Source organism: Thalia democratica, chromosome 9, assembly GCF_965202585.1.
Source record: "Thalia democratica chromosome 9, ktThaDemo2.hap1.1, whole genome shotgun sequence".
NCBI lineage: Eukaryota > Metazoa > Chordata > Thaliacea > Salpida > Salpidae > Thalia > Thalia democratica.
The window spans coordinates 29,367,595-29,386,438 of record NC_139173.1 but is presented as its reverse complement, the minus strand read 5'-3'; the positions used below and the strand labels follow the sequence as shown (position 1 = coordinate 29,386,438).

Genomic DNA, 18,844 nt, shown 5'->3' with positions numbered 1-18,844 from the left:
AAAACGATTTTTAGTACAATCAATTAAAAAGACTTTTCAAGTTAGCACAGGAAAAAGCCGTCATTTTTAGTAAAATATTGAAAAACTTCAAACTTCAACAGACTTGTTTTAATATTCCATAAATATTCAAAACTATGCAACGACTAACATTTTAATGAGCTCAAAAATTCAAACTGACTTGGTCTAGTATAATTTCATATGCATTTTACCAGTTTGTTAACCAATCAAACAATTTTCAACTGGTAATTTCTCATTAACATAAGTACTATTGGTCGCAGTAAACACTTGAAGGTACTTGTTGAGTAGTTCTCGTGGAAATGCTAAATGTTTACTGCACTCGAACATTTTCACCATCAACTAACTTTACTGCGTTTTAAATACATATCGCACTGTTTTTTTTTAAGATTAAATAAATAGTTATAAAACATTGCTGAATTCTGTTTTTTTCTTCTTTTAAATATTAATTTTAGCAATAATAGTTTAAAAAAATTAATTTTAATTTCCAACTTAATTTTTGTCGTCTATTTTTTTCAGGGAAACGCTTTACTTAAATGTAACAGAGAATAAATTTTAAAATCACATAAAACTTTAAATACTTCACTGTTGGCTAATTTATATTACTAAAACAAAAAAAAAATCAAATGAGTTTGAAGTTTATTGAAAATAAAAAGTCTAAGACTTCTTCCAAACAACAAAAACATCAAAAAGTACATCTTGTTAAGGCAACATGTAAATTTCAAGGTAGTGAGTTTAAAAAGTAAAACCTTGTATAGCGAAAACATAAAAACATTTACTATAAGATGAATGATGCTCAATAAAATAAATTTTAATTTTTTTTAAATCACTTAAACTTAATGAGTAGTTATTTGTCAACACAGTGAAATTAAAAACAGTTCGCTTCAAGATAAAATGAACAACTTTTGTAGCGTTTTGTCGAAATAAAAAAACTAAAAGTGGATTATGTATATACTTTTTTAAACGTTGTGAGGTTTATACTACAGAAACTTGTAAAACAAACAAAAATTACAGAAAACTAAAACATTCAAAACTTTTCAGTCTCAGACCCTCTAAACACAACTACAAACTACACGAAGGCAATTGAAAAAAAAAACGAGACTTTTAAATAAAACTGTTACAAAGACTAGTCAAACAAAAAAAAACAGTATTTGAATAAAAACCATCCTAAAGTTTAATCTCAATTTCTCTCGATCATTCCCAACTCAAAATCTTCCAACTCTTTCATCTCCATCATAATTCACACAATCGCCACCACAGAGCTCCTGTTGCTCCTTTCTTCCACCAGGTGGCGCTGTTGCCTGGCAACCTGGTTGTTAGGTGGAGGCTGGTAACGAGGGGAGGAGAGGGTGGAGATGACGGTGGAGGGGGAGGGAGGGGTGATGTTTGATGGGGGTTTCCCATAAGTGAAACGAGCGGTAGAGAGGCTCTCGAGTGAAGATTGATTGAACAACAACGGTCGACTGTAGATTGGGTAAAAAATATTTAATTTGAACTTAGCTGTCTTAATAATTTTTACTAACTAAGTTATTTATATATTTTTTTAAAAACTTCAATTAAATCGTTAAATAGTACTTTAGATTTACAGGTTTTAGCCAAAAGTCTTTAAAAACAAACTTTATTCAAAATTCACACATTTAAGTTTTGTCCGTAAATTTGCTTTTAGTGGTGAGTACAAGTTATTGACAGAACGTATTATGTTTTCTTTTAAAACACAGTTCAAATTGTTTTACCACTTATTGAAAAAGATACACTTTACACATCTGTATACAATTGTAGACTCACGTAGAATCACAAGTACTCATAGATGAAGGAACTGGGCTGCAACTTTCAATTTTTATCACGTGACTGTTGAAAATGTCAATTAATTGGTTGAAATCGGGTCTTTTTTTCGGGTCGTAACTCCAACATCTCAGCATTGTTTCGTGCAATTCTACTGGACATCCCTGTTTGGTAATAAAATAAATTGTAAACTTGGTTCAACTGTTTTTACGATACCAAAAAAATATTTTGTGCTCATAAATAATTAATGATCTATAAAATTTATAAAAAAAAATGAAAAACAGTACATTTAAAACAACTTTTATAATAAAAATTAATAGTATAGTTGACAGTTTGGTTATGCTTGACTTGCTAACAAAACAAAAAGGCAGAAAACATCCGATTGTAACAAAGGAAAAGTGCCACTTATTTATTTGTATTTTCTGCTACCTTGGTCTTTTTTCTTGACTCTTTGGCTTAGAAGGTAGGGTCATTTGAGGTGTCTCCTAAATTCTCTACCCACTAAAAATACCTTTTAAACTTAATCTCAACAGGCCTCCAAACGTCTTTTGATGATCAACTGATTTTATGCTTGCCAACACGGTGCAGAGTTTTTTATTCTTAGAAGAAAAACTCAGAGAATCTTTTATTTCTTACAATATGCACTACTTAGCTCGGTTTAATTTTGAACAGAAGGTAATTAATGAAGCTGCTTGAAACAGTTAATGCACTTGAAGCTACAATCAAAGTATTCCTGCGTAATAAATAATAGTACAGCAACAAACAAATACCTCGGGGCAGGGAAGCCGGTATCCGTCTTCGATAACGTCTGTGACGTCATCGTTGTTCATGTCCCAGTAGGGTTTTTCCCCGAATGACGTCACCTCCCACATGACGATTCCGAAACTCCATACGTCGGATGCGGAGGTGAACTTTCGGTATCGGATGCATTCGGGTGCCGTCCACCGCAACGCGATCTTTCCTCCCTAGCAACGAAAACAAAATAAGTTGGGGTTTTAATTTTGAAACAACAATTTAAAACTAGTTGGTTTTAGCTTTAACTCAAAAATATACGTTGAATAATAAACTACTGTTTCCATCGCAACGCGATCTTTCCTCCCTGGTTGGCTGAGATCAAAATATTATATCTAATACATACTAAATTTTGATATTTTTTTTTTTTTATTAAAAAATTAAAAAAAACGCTGACTTAACTCGTATGAAAAACAACATAAACTACTTCATACATTGTCAGTTTATATATTAAATGTAAATCAAAGGTTTCAACTAAAAGTAAAAAAAAAGTATATCAAAATTAAAACTATTAGCTATTTAATAAGCTAATTTTTAACTCCTACAAAACATAACTTATTGATCTTATCAAAGTATAACTCGTTACAAATCAGTTAATTTTATATTTAGTAGAATTTGTCCATCAACTCACTTGAGTAGTATATGTTGCGTTAGGATCGTTTTCCAACGTTTTTCTGCTCAAACCGAAATCTGACACCTTGCAATTGAAATTGTCATCAACTAAAACGTTCCTGGCCGCGAGATCCCGGTGAATGTAATTGATAGAGTGCAAGTACTTCATTCCGCAGGAAATTCCTCTCAGCATTTCAAGCACGATGTCTTGAGAGTGGAACTTGTCGAGTTTTAACAGGAACTTGTCGAGTGAACCGTTTTGCGCGAACTCAGTTATTATCATCGTGGGTGATTCTGTTTTGATGATTTTTGTTTTTAAAAGTTAACAAAGTAAGACAGACTGAAAAACATGACTTTAAAAATATGATGTATTGGCTGTCGCTTGCATTAATTTGTACAACTAAGAAATTGTACAAATTAAAAAAAAACTTAGTACAAAGTAGAGTTGAAGCAGAAATATTTTTATCTAACCGAAGAAAAAAGTCATCACCTAAATTGATAAATCAGCAAACAAGCTAAAAAAAGAACAAAATAGTTTTTGCGATAGCCGGAATCTAATTTAATCGAATAATTTAATGTAAAAACAAACGTTTAGTTTGAACTCCGATTAATTTAACGATGTTCGGATGATCGAACTGAGCCATGGTGCACGCTTCTCTCAAGAAATTAGTCTGATCAACCAGGCTGGCTCCATTCTTCAGTGTCTTCACCGCAACTTCCACCAAATCCTTCTTTCCTTCCTTCATCTCTCCCTTGCACACTTCACCGAATTCACCTATTAAGTTGTTCGTGTGTGATAGTAAAGAATTTTATAATGAAAAATTTTATTAACTGAATAAAATAGGATTAGCGAGCTTATACAATTTGGTGTATTTTTAACATGAGAACAGTATTGTTTGGTTATTTGGTAGTTTTTACACTGGCAAAGTTAATAAGAAAATAAGCTTTTTGTTAAAATTATTGCTGTATTTACAGTGTTGTGCTCGAACTGATAATAAGCAAAAAATAAATTATTTAATTATTTTATTCAAAAATAAATTATTGGTGAGGTATAGACAAAAGTAAGGAAAAAGAACAGACAAAAAATACGCACTTATAGATTAAGCAAGTTGCAATAATTTATAATTAAAAAATTAACAATTTTGTTTCGCAGAAAATTAAACTCGCATGTGTAATCAATAAATTTACCTTGCCCGATGACCTTGAGTATTTTAATTTGTTCCATTTGTATTTCCCTGGCGATTTCTGAAACACTTTTGTGAGGGTCTCTGTAGTCCACATAAGTTTTCATGCGACCTTTGAAAGTGTTTGTTGAAATTATTTTTTAATAACTTGTTTGCTTTTGAATGTTTTTTTAAGTTGTAAATGTTTGTGCGTTATAGGTTAAGATAAAGTAATGATAAACATTATTTTGTTGTTTTGTTTTACAAAGTTGACTTTTAGAGCGACTATTGAATCTAAACAATAAAAAGAAAAATAATTATTTTTCATATGTTAAATTTTTGATTTAAGAATTTATCAAAATAAAAAACAAGTTTTAAAACTTGTTATTTTAAAGTTATATTTTAAGAAAAACTTACAAAATCTACACGTTCATAATACAAACAGTATAACAAGTGTGTAATTAAAATACAAATGACCAACCATTTTTGCTCATATCAACCCTCAAATCGCCCAACTTCGTTGCTAGGGAGTTGTCAAACTTGGTTGTCATGGAACTTTCCAGCATCTTGGCCTTCTTGTCAGATTTGGGATTGAACTTTTTACGGAGGCATATCAGGAAAGATATGAATGCGATGAGTATTAGTACCGAGGTGAAAACCACTATGGCTACCAAGACCTCAAAACTCAACTCTGTTACTGGTTCTGTGTAAAGTTTACAATGGTTAAAAATGTAACTTATTTATTAGAAAGAATAAAAATTCTTTAATTTTTTTTCTTTAAACTTAAATTTATTTTAAAATGAATACATGCTTTAAATTTTTAAACATACTTTTTAAACAAAAACTTACTTGATTCAGTGGTGAAAGATTTAATTTTGCTGTATTTTCCAAACCCAGCCTTGTTATAAGCTCTTATTTTAACTAGATATTTCGAAGATTGAAGAAGAGCTGATAGTGTTATATTGCAATATTCTGATGCACATTTTACCTGAAAAAACAAAAATGTTATTTTACTTACTATTGTTTTGCTGTTAAAATTTTGTATACATTAGCTAACTGAGAAACAATTTTAATTACACTTTAGGTTATACTCTAAATGAGAAAAAACAAAATTTTATTATTTAACAATTTTTGAAGCTTTAGGTGATTAAAATTATAATATTAAACATGTTTAACTAAACTTACAAAATTATTTTTATTAAGTTTTACTTGAAAAAAATGCAAAATAATTATTAAAAGTATTTAGAAAAAGTTATCTATATATTTGACTTTTGCTAAAACAGTTTTTAACAATCACCTTATGAGTGGTTGGAATCGCGACGAAATCATCAGATTCTGGCTTCTGATTGGTTAATTTCAACGTTATTTCGTATTCTGTGATTGGCTGATCGCTGGCGGGTTTCGACCAATAAATTTGCACCGAATTGTAATCTATTTCACCAAAAAATAATCCCACTACCTCTGAAGGTACTGTTGAAATTTATTTTATTCTTTATAATAGTAATTATGACTTAATTTAGCTTATTGTTTTTACTTTGAAATTTTATTTATAAATTTATATTTTAAACTTCTAGTTCAACAGTAAACATTTTAAATTGTACAAAGTGTAAATATCTTTTAAAAAAAGTTTTCTACACGATGTTATATGAAGTTTTTCTTGAAATAAAAAACAAATCTTATTGTAGATGAACTATGCAACAGCAAGTTTATATACAAACTAAAAAGCAATGAGATAGTGTGATTGATACTTTGACATTTACAATATCATTATTTGTCGCTTTATTTGATTTTTTTTGGACATAAAAAATAACGAAAAAATTCAGAAAAACAACAGGACTTAAAAACATCAGTCATGGGATAAAACAAAAGTTTTAACTTGAAATTGAATATCAATTCAAATCTAAAACAACTTGAAAATTTGAAACAAAATACTCTTCACACAAGATGTCAAAAAATCAATCAATATATCAAATTACTAGATAATATTTTCGTTGTTTTACTAAAAATTAAAAACAAAGTTTTTTAAAGTTTTGTTATGTTCGTATTTACCTCTAAGTTATGTTATTTTAAAATTAATTTAAAAGGGTAAATTTTTTTTGTTATAATTATTAAAAAAAATTTATCAATCACATCAGTGAGATTACGATCTCAATACTTAATCTTGGTTTGAAATTAATAAATTTGTCAAAATTAGAAAAATGCTGATTAATTAGACGAATTAAACATGCTTGAAAAATTTATCTAACACTTAACATGTTTTGCCTACATTGCTGAAATTCTATAAATATTTAGTATCTTAAAAGAACTAGTTTCAAATAAAAGTCTACAAATCTATTTAAAATAAATAAAAATAACTATAACTTACAAGATATCAAGTTTCTTTAAAAATGTTAAAACTTTATCAATAATAATTCATTACAAGAAAACAGTTTTACAACTTGTGTTTTAAAAAAGGAGTATTAACTTAGTACAAAAAACACGAATTTTATCGATTTGCCATGCAATAAAAACACAGTTTCACAAAAGTAACAGTATTTTAAACTCCCCTTAGATGTTTTAACCACTGATTATGATCAATATAAAATCGAGCTGTTCAAAACTTATGCGATGTTTTTACAACTTTTTCCCTACAGTGTTTTGAAATAGAGATATTTAAAGTAATATTATTACAACTCTTTCTCTAAAACTTTTTGAAAGGATTATATTTTGTAAATAGCTCTCAATATTGAATAGGTGAATGTAAATTTTTTTCTGGTACCACCAATAAACTTGTTAGGTTCATTACTTATTAATGTGGTAAGAATAATTTACCAGTTTTTTACCTACTGCGAGGGTAAAATAAAAAGAACAAAAAAGAAAACATCGCATCGTTAATTATTAATCAAAGAGAAAAAGTTATTCAAAATTTAAAAGACCAGTTTTTTTATAAATAATAAACATTTTTTACAGGAGAATTTTTATTTACTAACTAAAAAAATATAAATTTATCATAAAAGTAAATTTAAAATAATTATTATTTAAGACTACAACTAACCACTTTCTGAAGTAGAAAACTTAATTTCGGCAAACTTTTCCGGTTTGTTGGATTTTTCCGACACTTCGTTTATTGATTTAATCTGCAATGTAGTTGTTTTGAAAGAAAAATATTTTAAGCAACATTTTAATTAAAAACTACTAACTTTTAAATTTACATATCAAAAACTTTTGATGCATATTTTAATACTTTTAATTCTTAAAACAAGAAAAATAAATTACTTTCAGTTTGTAATAAGAAAACTCCGGTAGTTCTGACATAAAAACTTCTGGTGAAATGAGATTTTTGTAATTATTCGGATAAAATTTAATTGAATTCGGACAAGTTTTGCACTTTTTGTAAGTTTCATCAGTACATGTGTTGCATGATATACTGTATTAAAAAATATTTTTTACTATTTTGAAAAGATAGTAAAAATTGTAAAACATAGTAAAATAATACACATAATTTATCAATAAAACAATCAGTTTAAAGTACAGGCCAAAAATCTATTTAGACACATTACAATGTTATTAAGGTAAATCGTAAAGTTAAAATTTTTTTTTAATGATGAAATAAATTGTCATAATTGTATTTATATTTCACTTTAATTTAAAACCAAGTTTATAGCTTAAAATAGATTTAAACTTATTCTAAATTGTATCAAAGTTATAAATGCAAAAACTTTTAGTAAATTAATAACAAAAAATACAATTACCTGTAACTTATATCTGTTAATCCACCATCATTCAGTGGATTTTGCCAAACTATTTGAGCTCGATTTTTCTCAATATTAACTTTTATATTTCTTGGCTCAGATGGAATTGCTGTTAATAAAATAATTTAGAATAAACAAACTCTAAAACTTAAAATTCATTCATATGTATAAAATAGCAAAAAAGTGTATTTTTGTTCAATGTTTGTATAAGAACAGTGTTATGTATAATTTCATTTAAAAGTTCCAAAGCAATGAAGCAAAAATATTAGCGTAAGTTTATATAAGTTTTTTGCCAAAAAACACAAGTTGTTTTTGTAATGAAATTTTTATTACTTTGTATAAACTTTGAAGCTATTCATGTTCACATACGGGTGAAAACGTATGTAAGAAACTTTTATGCTTATGAATAAAAATAGCTGGTCACTAACATTTTTATTTGTTTGATATAAATGTTTAAACTGTATAAATATATCAGCTAAATTATCAAATTTTACAACATCTTGTGTAGTTTTTAAACAATTAAGTTTTTTTTTTTTAATTATTTCACTTTAAAGCTTCAACAATTAAAAAAAAATTAAATCAATACTTTATAATTTTTAATCTAGGAACGGGTCAAAATTGCTCAAAGACAAAATTACACGAGGGATCAAAACTGCACGAAGACAATTTTGCACCAAGGGTCAATTTTGCACTGGAGTAAAAAAAACAGAAAAAAATAAAATAAAAGAACAAAAAAGTTACTGACCGAGGGTAAGGGTTAGGAGTAACAGTGGTAGTGAAAATAAAAATTAAATTAAAAAATAATAGTAATGATAAGTTAATAAAAATGAAATAAATAACCCGTGCAAAAGTGTCTCCCTAAATTTTATCTTCGTGCAATTTTATCCACTCGTACAAAAGTATCTTCGTGCAATTTTAAGCTCTCGTGCATTTTTGTGAGTTCGCGCAAATTTGACAGCTGCTCTTTTAATCTAGTTTATTTCTAACAATATAAAACTAACTTTTGCAAGGTTGTGATATCTCATTGTCATCTAATCTGATTGAATCGGCTTGACACTGACAAAATGAACTTGCAAATTTATCAGTGAAACTCAAACTCGGACATTTCTTACAAACATCATTTCCAAATAGCGATTTGTAAAAACCCGGTTGGCATGCTGTAGAAAAGGTTTTATTTAAAAATAGTTTAATTATACTTATATAGCTCTAAATGTTTTTTTAAACTGTAGAAGTTTGCTAACTTGTTGTCTTAAACTTAAGTTAGGTTTTGTGTATTTTGTTTTAATTTTAAAAAATATACAGTGAGACAGCTAATAAAAACAGCTTTAGTGTTTAGATGTAATAGGCGTTATATGTATGTCTTGAAAGTAAAATGTATTTAGAATAAAATAACCGCCTAAACAGTAGACTTCTTTTAAATATAAAAAAATACTCAAAAGCTACTATCTGGCTTCAATAAAAACTATAGAAATGACACTAAAAGTTTATTTTGCCAAAAAGGTTTTGACCCCGTCGCCTTATTTAAAATTGTCAGACATTCTAATTCAATATTCATTCAGTTCACCGGCAAATTGCAGCTTTTCAAAACTAAGTTACTGCTATTAGCCCCTTATACTGATGTAATTACTAAGTCATTTTAACTATTAGATTGTCTTGATCTAACTGTAAGACTTAACGAGTAAAATGAAGCTTATACAAAAGTATTTACACTTTTATTAACAAAATAAATTTTCATTTACAACTTTAGACTTATTTTAGAGTTACTTGATTGTGAACATTCGTAAGAAATAGTAACATAAGTAAATTAATCTAAACTTATTAAATTGTAACTGTTATTTTCAGTTCTTAACTATACAGATTCTAGGTATTGGCAACTTTATATTATATTAACACCACTACTTTTTATTTAAGAAATAATAAATATTGCTCACCAATACAGGTTCTATTTTTATGGTGTTGGTATCTACAAATAAATAATAAATAAATAATTAATATATCTTACCAATACAGGTTCCGTTCTGGTGATATTGGTATCCTACGTCACAATTACAACCTCCGGTTGAAGCTTTCCATTCGCCATTACTATTGCAGTAAAATACTGGAGCTAAGAAAATTAACCTTCTAATTAAAAAAGTACTGAAACATCAATAAAACCTATTATATATAAAATTAGTTTAAGTGCTTAATTGTTTTTTTCATTAATTTAGGGTTATAAGTAGAACTTTAGCTCACTTGCTTGAAGCTTTGAGTATAAAAGAAAAAAAATACTTTGGTCTTCAAAAGAAATTGCAGTTAATGAATGTAGTTTTAACTTATTGTTTTATTAACAGCTACTTTTTAGAATGAAAACTGCCAATTTAAACTAAACACAAATAAAAGTGGTTTTAAATATATTTAAAGTTAAATTTTAACCTAGTATTCAAATAAGTTTAATTTTTTCGCACGTCATTTGTCACAATGGGTGGTCCTATTGATTGACAACTACAAAGTTAAACAAGCAAAAAAATGGTTTGTTTGATGGTGATTTCTCAGTAGTTTATTTTCAACAGATTATACTAGGGGACAAATTTCTTTTCTAGTGTAAAACACTCAGTTTTTTTTTAAGTTTAAAAATAAATCAAAATTTTTTAAAATAATTTTTGTTATTATAATTGCTTTGATATTTAAATTATTGATTTATATTGTAGTTAGAAAAAATGATGTTAAAGTTTTACTTAAAATTTAGTTATTAAAATAAATATTTTGTTCACTTGTTTTACTTTGTTGTTTCTGTGTTTTAAATAAACTGCAAACAACTAATAGAACACATAAGCAAAATATTTATTTGGTCAATCTTAAGTTTTTATAGAAAATTCAGTAAACTAACCTTTGTTAGATTTCACAGAATTGGGCAAACATTTTCCATCAACTTTAACCAGGTCCGCGTGTCCGGCTCCTGACACTGTTTCAGGAAAAGATACCAAATTCCTGGTTACTTCAGGACAGTAGTTGTAAAAAATCCTGACTTTTTGAATTGATAAACAGGCGCCTTGGTTGTTGATTGCAATGTACAGTCCTTTTCTGTTTGTTTTTCAAATTTAAATTCAAATAAACATATATATATGTGTGCTTTCTCACACTAAATTTATAGACTAAAGAAATTTTAGTATATTAGTCATACTCAAGCTAAATATCTAAATAATTCAAAGAAATGTGAAAAGTTTAAACCTTATACAATAAAAACAGTTCAATTAGCTTAATTAAATGTTTTAAAACTTATTCAGTCTAATTAAGGTTAATTATAAAAAGTTAGACACCATTGATTTGTAAACTTTATTTTAACGACGGGTCAAACGAAACGGATAAAACAAAGAAAACTTTCAATAACCTAATAAAAAAGTCTTACAAATTTAGTTTTGCGATTTCAATTATTTATTGTGTGCATAAAACCTTTTAAAACTTTAGTATGTGAAGACTTTTAACTTTCTTTAAATGCTTTTTTTCTACTCATTTCACATAATAAAAAATACATTTACAAAGTTTTTAAAGGTTAATAAACAAAATGTATTAAAATGAAAATAAAATAAAGTGTGTAGCATTAAACCAATTAAAAAAATAAAAAAAATTTAATACCTAAGAAATATAAGTAACAATTTAAAAATAGTGTACTAAAATAAAATTAAATAAAAAAATATTTCTACACCTATTTAAAAAAAACTATATATATTTTTATACAAACTAAGAAAATAATTAACAATTGAAAAAAATTAGTTTAATGCAACAAACAAAATCTTAAAACCAAATTAGTTCATATGTTTTATTTGTAAGTAAAATTTTTTAAAAGTTTTAACTTACAAAATTAATAGAATCAAACAATACCTTTTAATTACAATATCCAGAACTTTCGCAGTGACGACAAATTTTCCCCTCTTATCCCTGTCCAAGTTCCTGTCTGCTGCCAAGGTGTCAATTTTATCATACAAATTGTCGTTCCACGGTGGAAAAGTTGAAGTGGCACTGTCCGAGTCGGCTTGGTAATTGTAAACGGTGAAAGTCTCGCGACAATTCTCCTGATTGAAGCACACAATTGAAAATGTCACCTCCAATTTTACTCTATTAGCGCCTCTGTTGTTTTTAGTGTTTTTTTTTTAATTTCAATTACATATTTAAAACCAATATAACCATAATAAGCTTTTATAATGTACTTAAGTCAATAGGGTGTATAAACTGAGCAAGAGTTTTTGTATTATTGTAAAAAATCTTCAAAAGTGATTGATAAAACCTAGTTTTTACTGAAAGAAAAATTACATTTATTTTGAAAACTAAGTTTTAGTATAATTGTACAGATTTTGTAAACTAAAATTTTGTCTAAATCTCTAAAAACATTATACTTTCTCACTTTTTTAATGATAGCAAAGTACGATATAAAAGTGTTATTAACATGTGTTTAATCAAACTAAACACCAGTAATTATATCAAAATAATCTTGTAATCACAGTAAAGAAATTATACAATTAAATACTAAGATATGATTAAAAATACTAAATTTTAATATTATAAATTTCTACATAACTTTGTCAAATATCAAATGTCCAATTTTGAACTAATTTTTCAGCAAAAAACTAACCAACTTTCAATTTGATCTTATCACACAAAAATTCCAGTCTGTCAAATTAATTAAATGGAGACAGGAACAAAATTTAATTAAATTTCTGTTGACTCACTTACACTGATACGGGTTGCGAATTAAATTAGCCATTAAAATTAAATTAAACAAAAAAATCAAGTGGTATTTTAGCAACATTTGTAAGTACTTGTCACAGCCCCCTTATACCACTTGTATGGTTTTTAAACCTTTGTGACAATTAAAATATAAATGCTGACAATAAATACTTCAGCATAATTGAGAAACTTTTACTATCGAGCACATAATGGAAACAATGGGGATTTGGATGGAGATTGTGATTATTTGGTTGTTCACAGCTGATTTTTAAACTCATTTAAAGAAAAAAACACAAATTTTAATTTTTGAATTTTTTGTCTATGTTTAAACACTTCTTTTAACTTTCATAAATTTTTATTAAAATTTTTGCAAGTTCAATTATAAATTATTTTTAAAATGAAGTTAATCACAATACTATTTGTTAATAATTTAAAATTTCTATAAATGTGTATAACTACAACCATAATTTTCTTAAAAAACATACAAATTTTAATAAAAAAAAGCTCACTTATAGTTGTACAAATCATTTGCGTTTGCTCATAACAGCCAATTTGATTTTGAAAGAATGATGAGTGTATAAGTTTTAAAACTTTACAAGCAAACTTGAAGTATGTGAGATATACATTAGACAATTTAAGATTGAGAGTTTTATTGAGAGTATGTGAGATATATTCTAAATTCAACAAACGTAAAAAACAAAATACCTTGCATGAACATAGGGGGATCGGAGCCACTGACCATTATTTTTACTTGTTGGCAGATTTGGACAAATTTCATAAGTCCTGATTGTGTTGGACATCTCATCATGCGCACTTACTTCTGACCACTTTGTAATTTATTTGTTTTATTACTACTTAACAATTTCTAAAATAATAATTTAGTATTTGAAAAATCACTTACTTTATTTAAGTATAAAAACATTAGTTTTATTAATACAAAAAAGATTACTTCAAAAAGTAAGTTTTAATAATATTTTTACTAATAACTAAACAATAAAACTGTAACTTGATCTCTTTTTTATGAGGTCAGAATTGAATTATTCTTATTTATCAAACTAAGATGTTACTAATATCAGCCGAAAAGCTCTCACACTAAGAACTTTTAGTATTTTTTCAATGAAATATATTAGTAAAACAAAATGTTTAAGTAAAGTTTAATACAACTATAGCTTTTATCAAGCATTTGAATCTTTAATTTTTTGAAACAATTCTAAAAAGGAGTTTCTAAATTTAAAAAAATATTTGACAACATAAACTTATTTTTATAAACACTAATTTTAATTGTAATAACAAAAAAGTTAGTTGTTTTTTTACAAATTACAAAAGAAAAACAAACAAGTAACAAAGCTCATATTTATTAAACGTACATAAAAAAATGAAAATAAAAACTTTAAATTTAACTAGAATAATAGTAAAATGAGTTTAAAAAACAAAATTAAATGTGCAGTGAGAATAAATTAGGTCAAAACGCTAATGTGGTAGTATAAAACTTCAGCAAAATTTAATGATACATACTGTTACAGTAAATACAACAGTATGACCTATACAAACCGAACTTTACAGCTTAGTTTCACACAATAAAGACTTTTCATAAACAATACAAAAAACCTCCCGAAAAGCTTTAAAACTTAACAAAAAACATTATACAGTTCTTAAGCTTAACCTCATAAAGGCTATCAAACTTTATAGAGCAATAAAGAAGCTTTTGTAATTAAAAGATAATGATTTTAGATAAGAACATGCTTATACTAAGTTCTTTAAAAAACAGAATACAATAAAGTTTAGATTTAACTTGAATTAGTAAATAACTAATTTGTATTAGAAATTTTAAATAAAAGTTATACCTACTCAAATATAATTCTTAAGTATTTACTTATGTCTGTCAAAGTACTTTGATAATAAAAAAGTATTTTCTCCACAACTTTGAACTTAACAACAAAAATGCACTTTAAAAACTGCAACAAGGCTTAAAAGCAAAACTAATTTGATTTTATAGTTCACAAAGTAAACCAAACAAAATATTGATCATCAGTTTAAAAAAATACAGTATCATTTATAGTTCTTTACACAAATGTAAAAAGCATGGAAGTTATAAAAAATTGCATGATAAACGTTTAATTCATTCAAGTACAACTTATACTTACCCCTGTTTCACCATCTTTTCTCTTCCAATCCAGATCTGAGCTGATATTGTGAGTGTTGTACAAATCATCTGCCAAAAAATAATTAAATAAACAAGTTTGTTGTGAGTCATGTAAAAATTGACAGTAAATGAAATTACAGACATCTGATACAAGTAGATGCTACAAATAAATGCATTTATTTAAGCAGTGTTAAGCAGTGATAAGGTATTACTCAAACTTTGTACAACTGTTATAAAAGCATTTAAAGCAAAAAAATATAAATAAACACTTCAGTTATGGCCGTCATAAATGCTTTCACACAAGTAAGTAAAACATTTTCATTAAAGATAATACTTAAAAACTGCTTATATTGTTGTACTGTTATTATTAAAAATAATCTTAAAAGATAATATTTTCAAACAAAATTATACTGTTTTTTTACTAAAAGTAGGTGCTTCAAGTAAATAAGCTCAATTGTTACGTAAGTAATAAAATATCATTATAACTTTGTAGTGCTTTGAAAGCACTAAAAGATGATAACAAAGTTCAGTATAAATCTAAAACTACAAGAAAACTTTTACATAAGCAAACCTTTCATTGAGAAAAGTTTTGAAATTCAAAAAGTAGTGATTTCAAATAAATAATAGATAAAATAATATTGATGTATTTTGTAATGAAAACAACCTTGTTGAAATAACAACAGATTACAAGAATACTTACAATCAAACGTGCAATTAGAAATGTACCTATAATCAAATGTGTGATCACGTCAACAAATTGCTTGTTTAATTGGTTGTATACAAGCCATTAAATAATTGGAACAACCACAAAAAAGATAATTTAATTTCAAACCGAGTTTCAATTTCAATGCATCAGAAATCTACAATTTACATAATTGTCATAAGCAAGAAGAGAAAACTGTTTTGTGTTTTGTAACTTTCTCTGCACAGAGAAACTTCAATTCAAAGAAGCACACAAGACTTGTGAAAGCAAAATTAAGTGAAAAACCTTTTATGACATCACAACAGTCAATCCTGAACAAACATTCAAAAACTTTTATTCGCAGTGTTTATCAATGGCCATTGAAAGTATTTAGGTTCTGAACGTTAAGCACAAATAACTCAAATACTTTTCTTGGTCAAACAAAACATTGTGTTTCAAACATGTTGACAAGCGATGTGTTCTCTTCCGCTTCTACTTATAAAAGATGTTACTTTTTCGTTTGATAATGGGCGGCTTTAGTATTTTTACAGATACAAGTTTGGAAGACTTTGTTTTTTTTTTTTTGAAGTCAGTTTGTGATACACTTTTTAAAGTTTTTCGTTTACTATGAAAATCTTTTACATTACTAATTTTTTGAAAGTGACTCTAATGAATAAATAGCTCAAATCTTAAAATACTTTAAACTGTTTTATTCTGCAACTTTAAAAGACAAATGCTTAACAATTTTATTTAGAATAAATAAAATATTAATATGCTATAATAATTTTATTAGAAAGCTCTTTCATAAAACAAACAGCAATAAGACTGTTTTAAAGAACTAATTTCAAATCATACTTAAATTCTATAATACTTTTAAGTATATTTAATACAACTACTTTAACATAAGTTGCTTTTTAATGATTTCTTTGCGAAAAAAACTACTACAAAATTTTGTATAAGTAGCACATAAAAGACTATTTTTCTGTAAGTTTTAAAATTTAATTTAAGCTTTTGAAGAAGTTACCATTTTATTTACAATTTACAAACTTGCAAAGCTCTGCAAAACGAAGATACTTGCAAAATTAAGCAAACAAAAGTAAACTACAACAAGATAAAAACAGTTCAGCTTTTAGTTGAACTATATTTTTAAATCTAACAAATATATATGTTCAAATTAAAAAAACACACACATCAAAAAAAGTTTATAAAGGTGTCCAAAATTAATCAACAAAATATGCACAAAAATCAAATTCATAAACTTTTAATCACAATTTGTTAGTTTTAAATATATATAAATTTTAATAACTTATGTTTGTAATATTCTGCAAAACTTTTCAATGAATAGATAAACATAATTTATTATGTGAAATAGTACAAAATTCTTCACAATCATAAAAGATACCACTAAAAAACACGGTAAAAATAGCCTAAATTTAACTTTCACAAACCTGATAACGACTTCACTTGAAGAATGATAGATGTAACAAAAACACAAGCAAATGAAACAAAATATCTTCTACTCCTTTGCATAGTTCATCGGCTTCTTAAAACTAAGTACTTTTTAAAATTTTAATTAACATATATCTGTTATTAATAAAATGAAAACAATTGCACAATAAAATTCTTAAAAACCAAACTGTTATACATAACACTCTTGCAGAGTTTCTGCTTAAAACTGCTTCTATAAATCAGTTGCATTATGATTATTTTCACAACTTGTTTTTCTTTTTTTTAACTCTCTCATTTTCATCCTCTCTCGCTTTCGTTTCAGCTTTTTTCACCGAAAACTGACAAGCTTCGTCACGGTCGAGTAAGCACGGTAGCATTATAACAACGCCGGCAATATGCTACCATATGAACTTAAGCCGGCTACAAATTATTTTGCACCGCAAAGGCGACTGGGGGTTTGAAAAAGTTTGCTTTTTTTTACGTTTGCAAAAAACGACAGAAGTTGGTTGAAATTGTTCGCATAAACCCATTTGCGGGAAAATTTTTGTAGCGAATTCTAAATGCAACATATTGACGACGTTGTACTTTTTCACACACATAAATGGATTTAGTTTAAATAAAAATATATATTTTTGAATGATCGTAAACAGAAGGTTTCTCATTGCAACTAAAAAGTGAAACCTTTGCTGGCCAGCTGTCAAACTAAAAAGTCAAATTCAAAATCGCCTATTACCTTCAAAGTACTGTAAAAGTGTTCATGTGAGATCTTTATCTTTCAAAATAATTTTATAAAAGTTAAAAAAATTTACTTTTAAACTAATAAGCTTATAAAAGGACGAAGCCGGTCGTAAGTTGTCTCGGATGCTGTTGTTGATGGTCGTGTGGTAAAGTTGATTATTTATTGTTGATGGCGCGAAACATTTCAACTTTTTCGATGATGAGGCCGAAATAAATACTGGTTAATTACACATTAATAAACTTAAAATAACGAAATTATATTGTTCCTTAATGCCATAAAATTACTATGAAGTTGATGCAAAACACTAAATTCTAGTATGCCGCAAACAAACGTCATTTTAATAACAACAAATGTTAAACATAAATGAACTTTGTTTTTGTAGACAAGTAAATGCAAAATCAGTACAATTAAAACTGCTTGCATAAAAAATAACCAGCTAATTCGTACTGCTAACTTGAAAGTTTCTTTCTTAAGTAAAAACAATGTTGAAAGCTTTAAAATATTATTAATTGAAACCAACTGGTCACGATTCAATTTTTTTAATTGTGTCAATAGCTAATTAACTTATTTATGTTTCAAAAAGCAATAAAAATTTCAATTGGTAAGTCAATTCAAGTTTATTCAAGGATGTGAAACAAAACTCGACTTTAAATTTCAAACTTCAAATAAATTCAGTACTTAAAGTTATTCCTTTAGCTATAATAACTCACACTACTTTTACAATCTTTGAAGGACTTTCAAAATTTGGATCAATTTCATGTAAAACTCTTATTTTGAATTGTGTTTATACAAATGCATAAAAATAGGATTATAAAAGTCTTGTGTGAATGTTTTTACTTGCCTTTGATCTCCATCGATTTAAAATCTTGTCCCTTCGGTGTGTATCGAATTTCAACTACAAAAGTTCCGATGGAAACACAAAGAAAATTGATGAATAATTAAACATTTACACAACGGTATCTAGTTAGTAGCGTGAACATAAAAATTTCATTACTTATTTTTTTTGTTCAAAGACAGTAGTTTCAGTTAAAAGTT

The 18,844-nt window shown here is 26.8% G+C and overlaps 1 protein-coding gene across 2 annotated transcripts; it reads right to left on the bottom strand.

Moving 5' to 3' along the window:
- Positions 1 to 773: 773 nt before the first annotated feature.
- Positions 774 to 17,206, bottom strand: LOC145843781 (ephrin type-A receptor 4-B-like). 2 transcript variants are annotated; one of them, XM_082951008.1, is made up of 19 exons: positions 17,070 to 17,206; positions 14,941 to 15,008; positions 13,502 to 13,623; positions 11,954 to 12,199; positions 10,962 to 11,155; positions 10,098 to 10,199; positions 9,097 to 9,252; positions 8,096 to 8,204; positions 7,620 to 7,770; positions 7,399 to 7,480; positions 5,662 to 5,834; positions 5,214 to 5,352; positions 4,846 to 5,067; positions 4,390 to 4,497; positions 3,791 to 3,976; positions 3,221 to 3,495; positions 2,568 to 2,762; positions 1,801 to 1,961; positions 774 to 1,478 (listed from the first exon to the last, which is right to left on the bottom strand). In XM_082951008.1, exons 1-19 carry the CDS (start codon positions 17,149 to 17,151, stop codon positions 1,256 to 1,258), a joined length of 2,994 nt encoding a protein of 997 aa, XP_082807134.1. In that variant the 5' UTR covers positions 17,152 to 17,206; the 3' UTR covers positions 774 to 1,255. The 2 variants fall into 2 exon arrangements, with proteins under 2 accessions (XP_082807134.1, XP_082807133.1); XM_082951007.1 differs by having other exon boundaries at positions 14,941 to 15,012; positions 17,071 to 17,206.
- Positions 17,207 to 18,844: the final 1,638 nt, after the last annotated feature.

Coding starts and splice junctions, on each gene's coding strand:
- LOC145843781 (XM_082951007.1), bottom strand. CDS start 17,151: ATGCAAAGGAGTAGAAGATATTTTGTTTCATTTGCTTGTGTTTTTGTT. Junction 3,977..4,389: donor ACTCAAGGTCATCGGGCAAG/GTAAATTTATTG, acceptor ACAACTTAATAG/GTGAATTCGGTGAAGTGTGC. Junction 1,479..1,800: donor ATGAGTACTTGTGATTCTAC/GTGAGTCTACAA, acceptor CCCAATCTACAG/TCGACCGTTGTTGTTCAATC.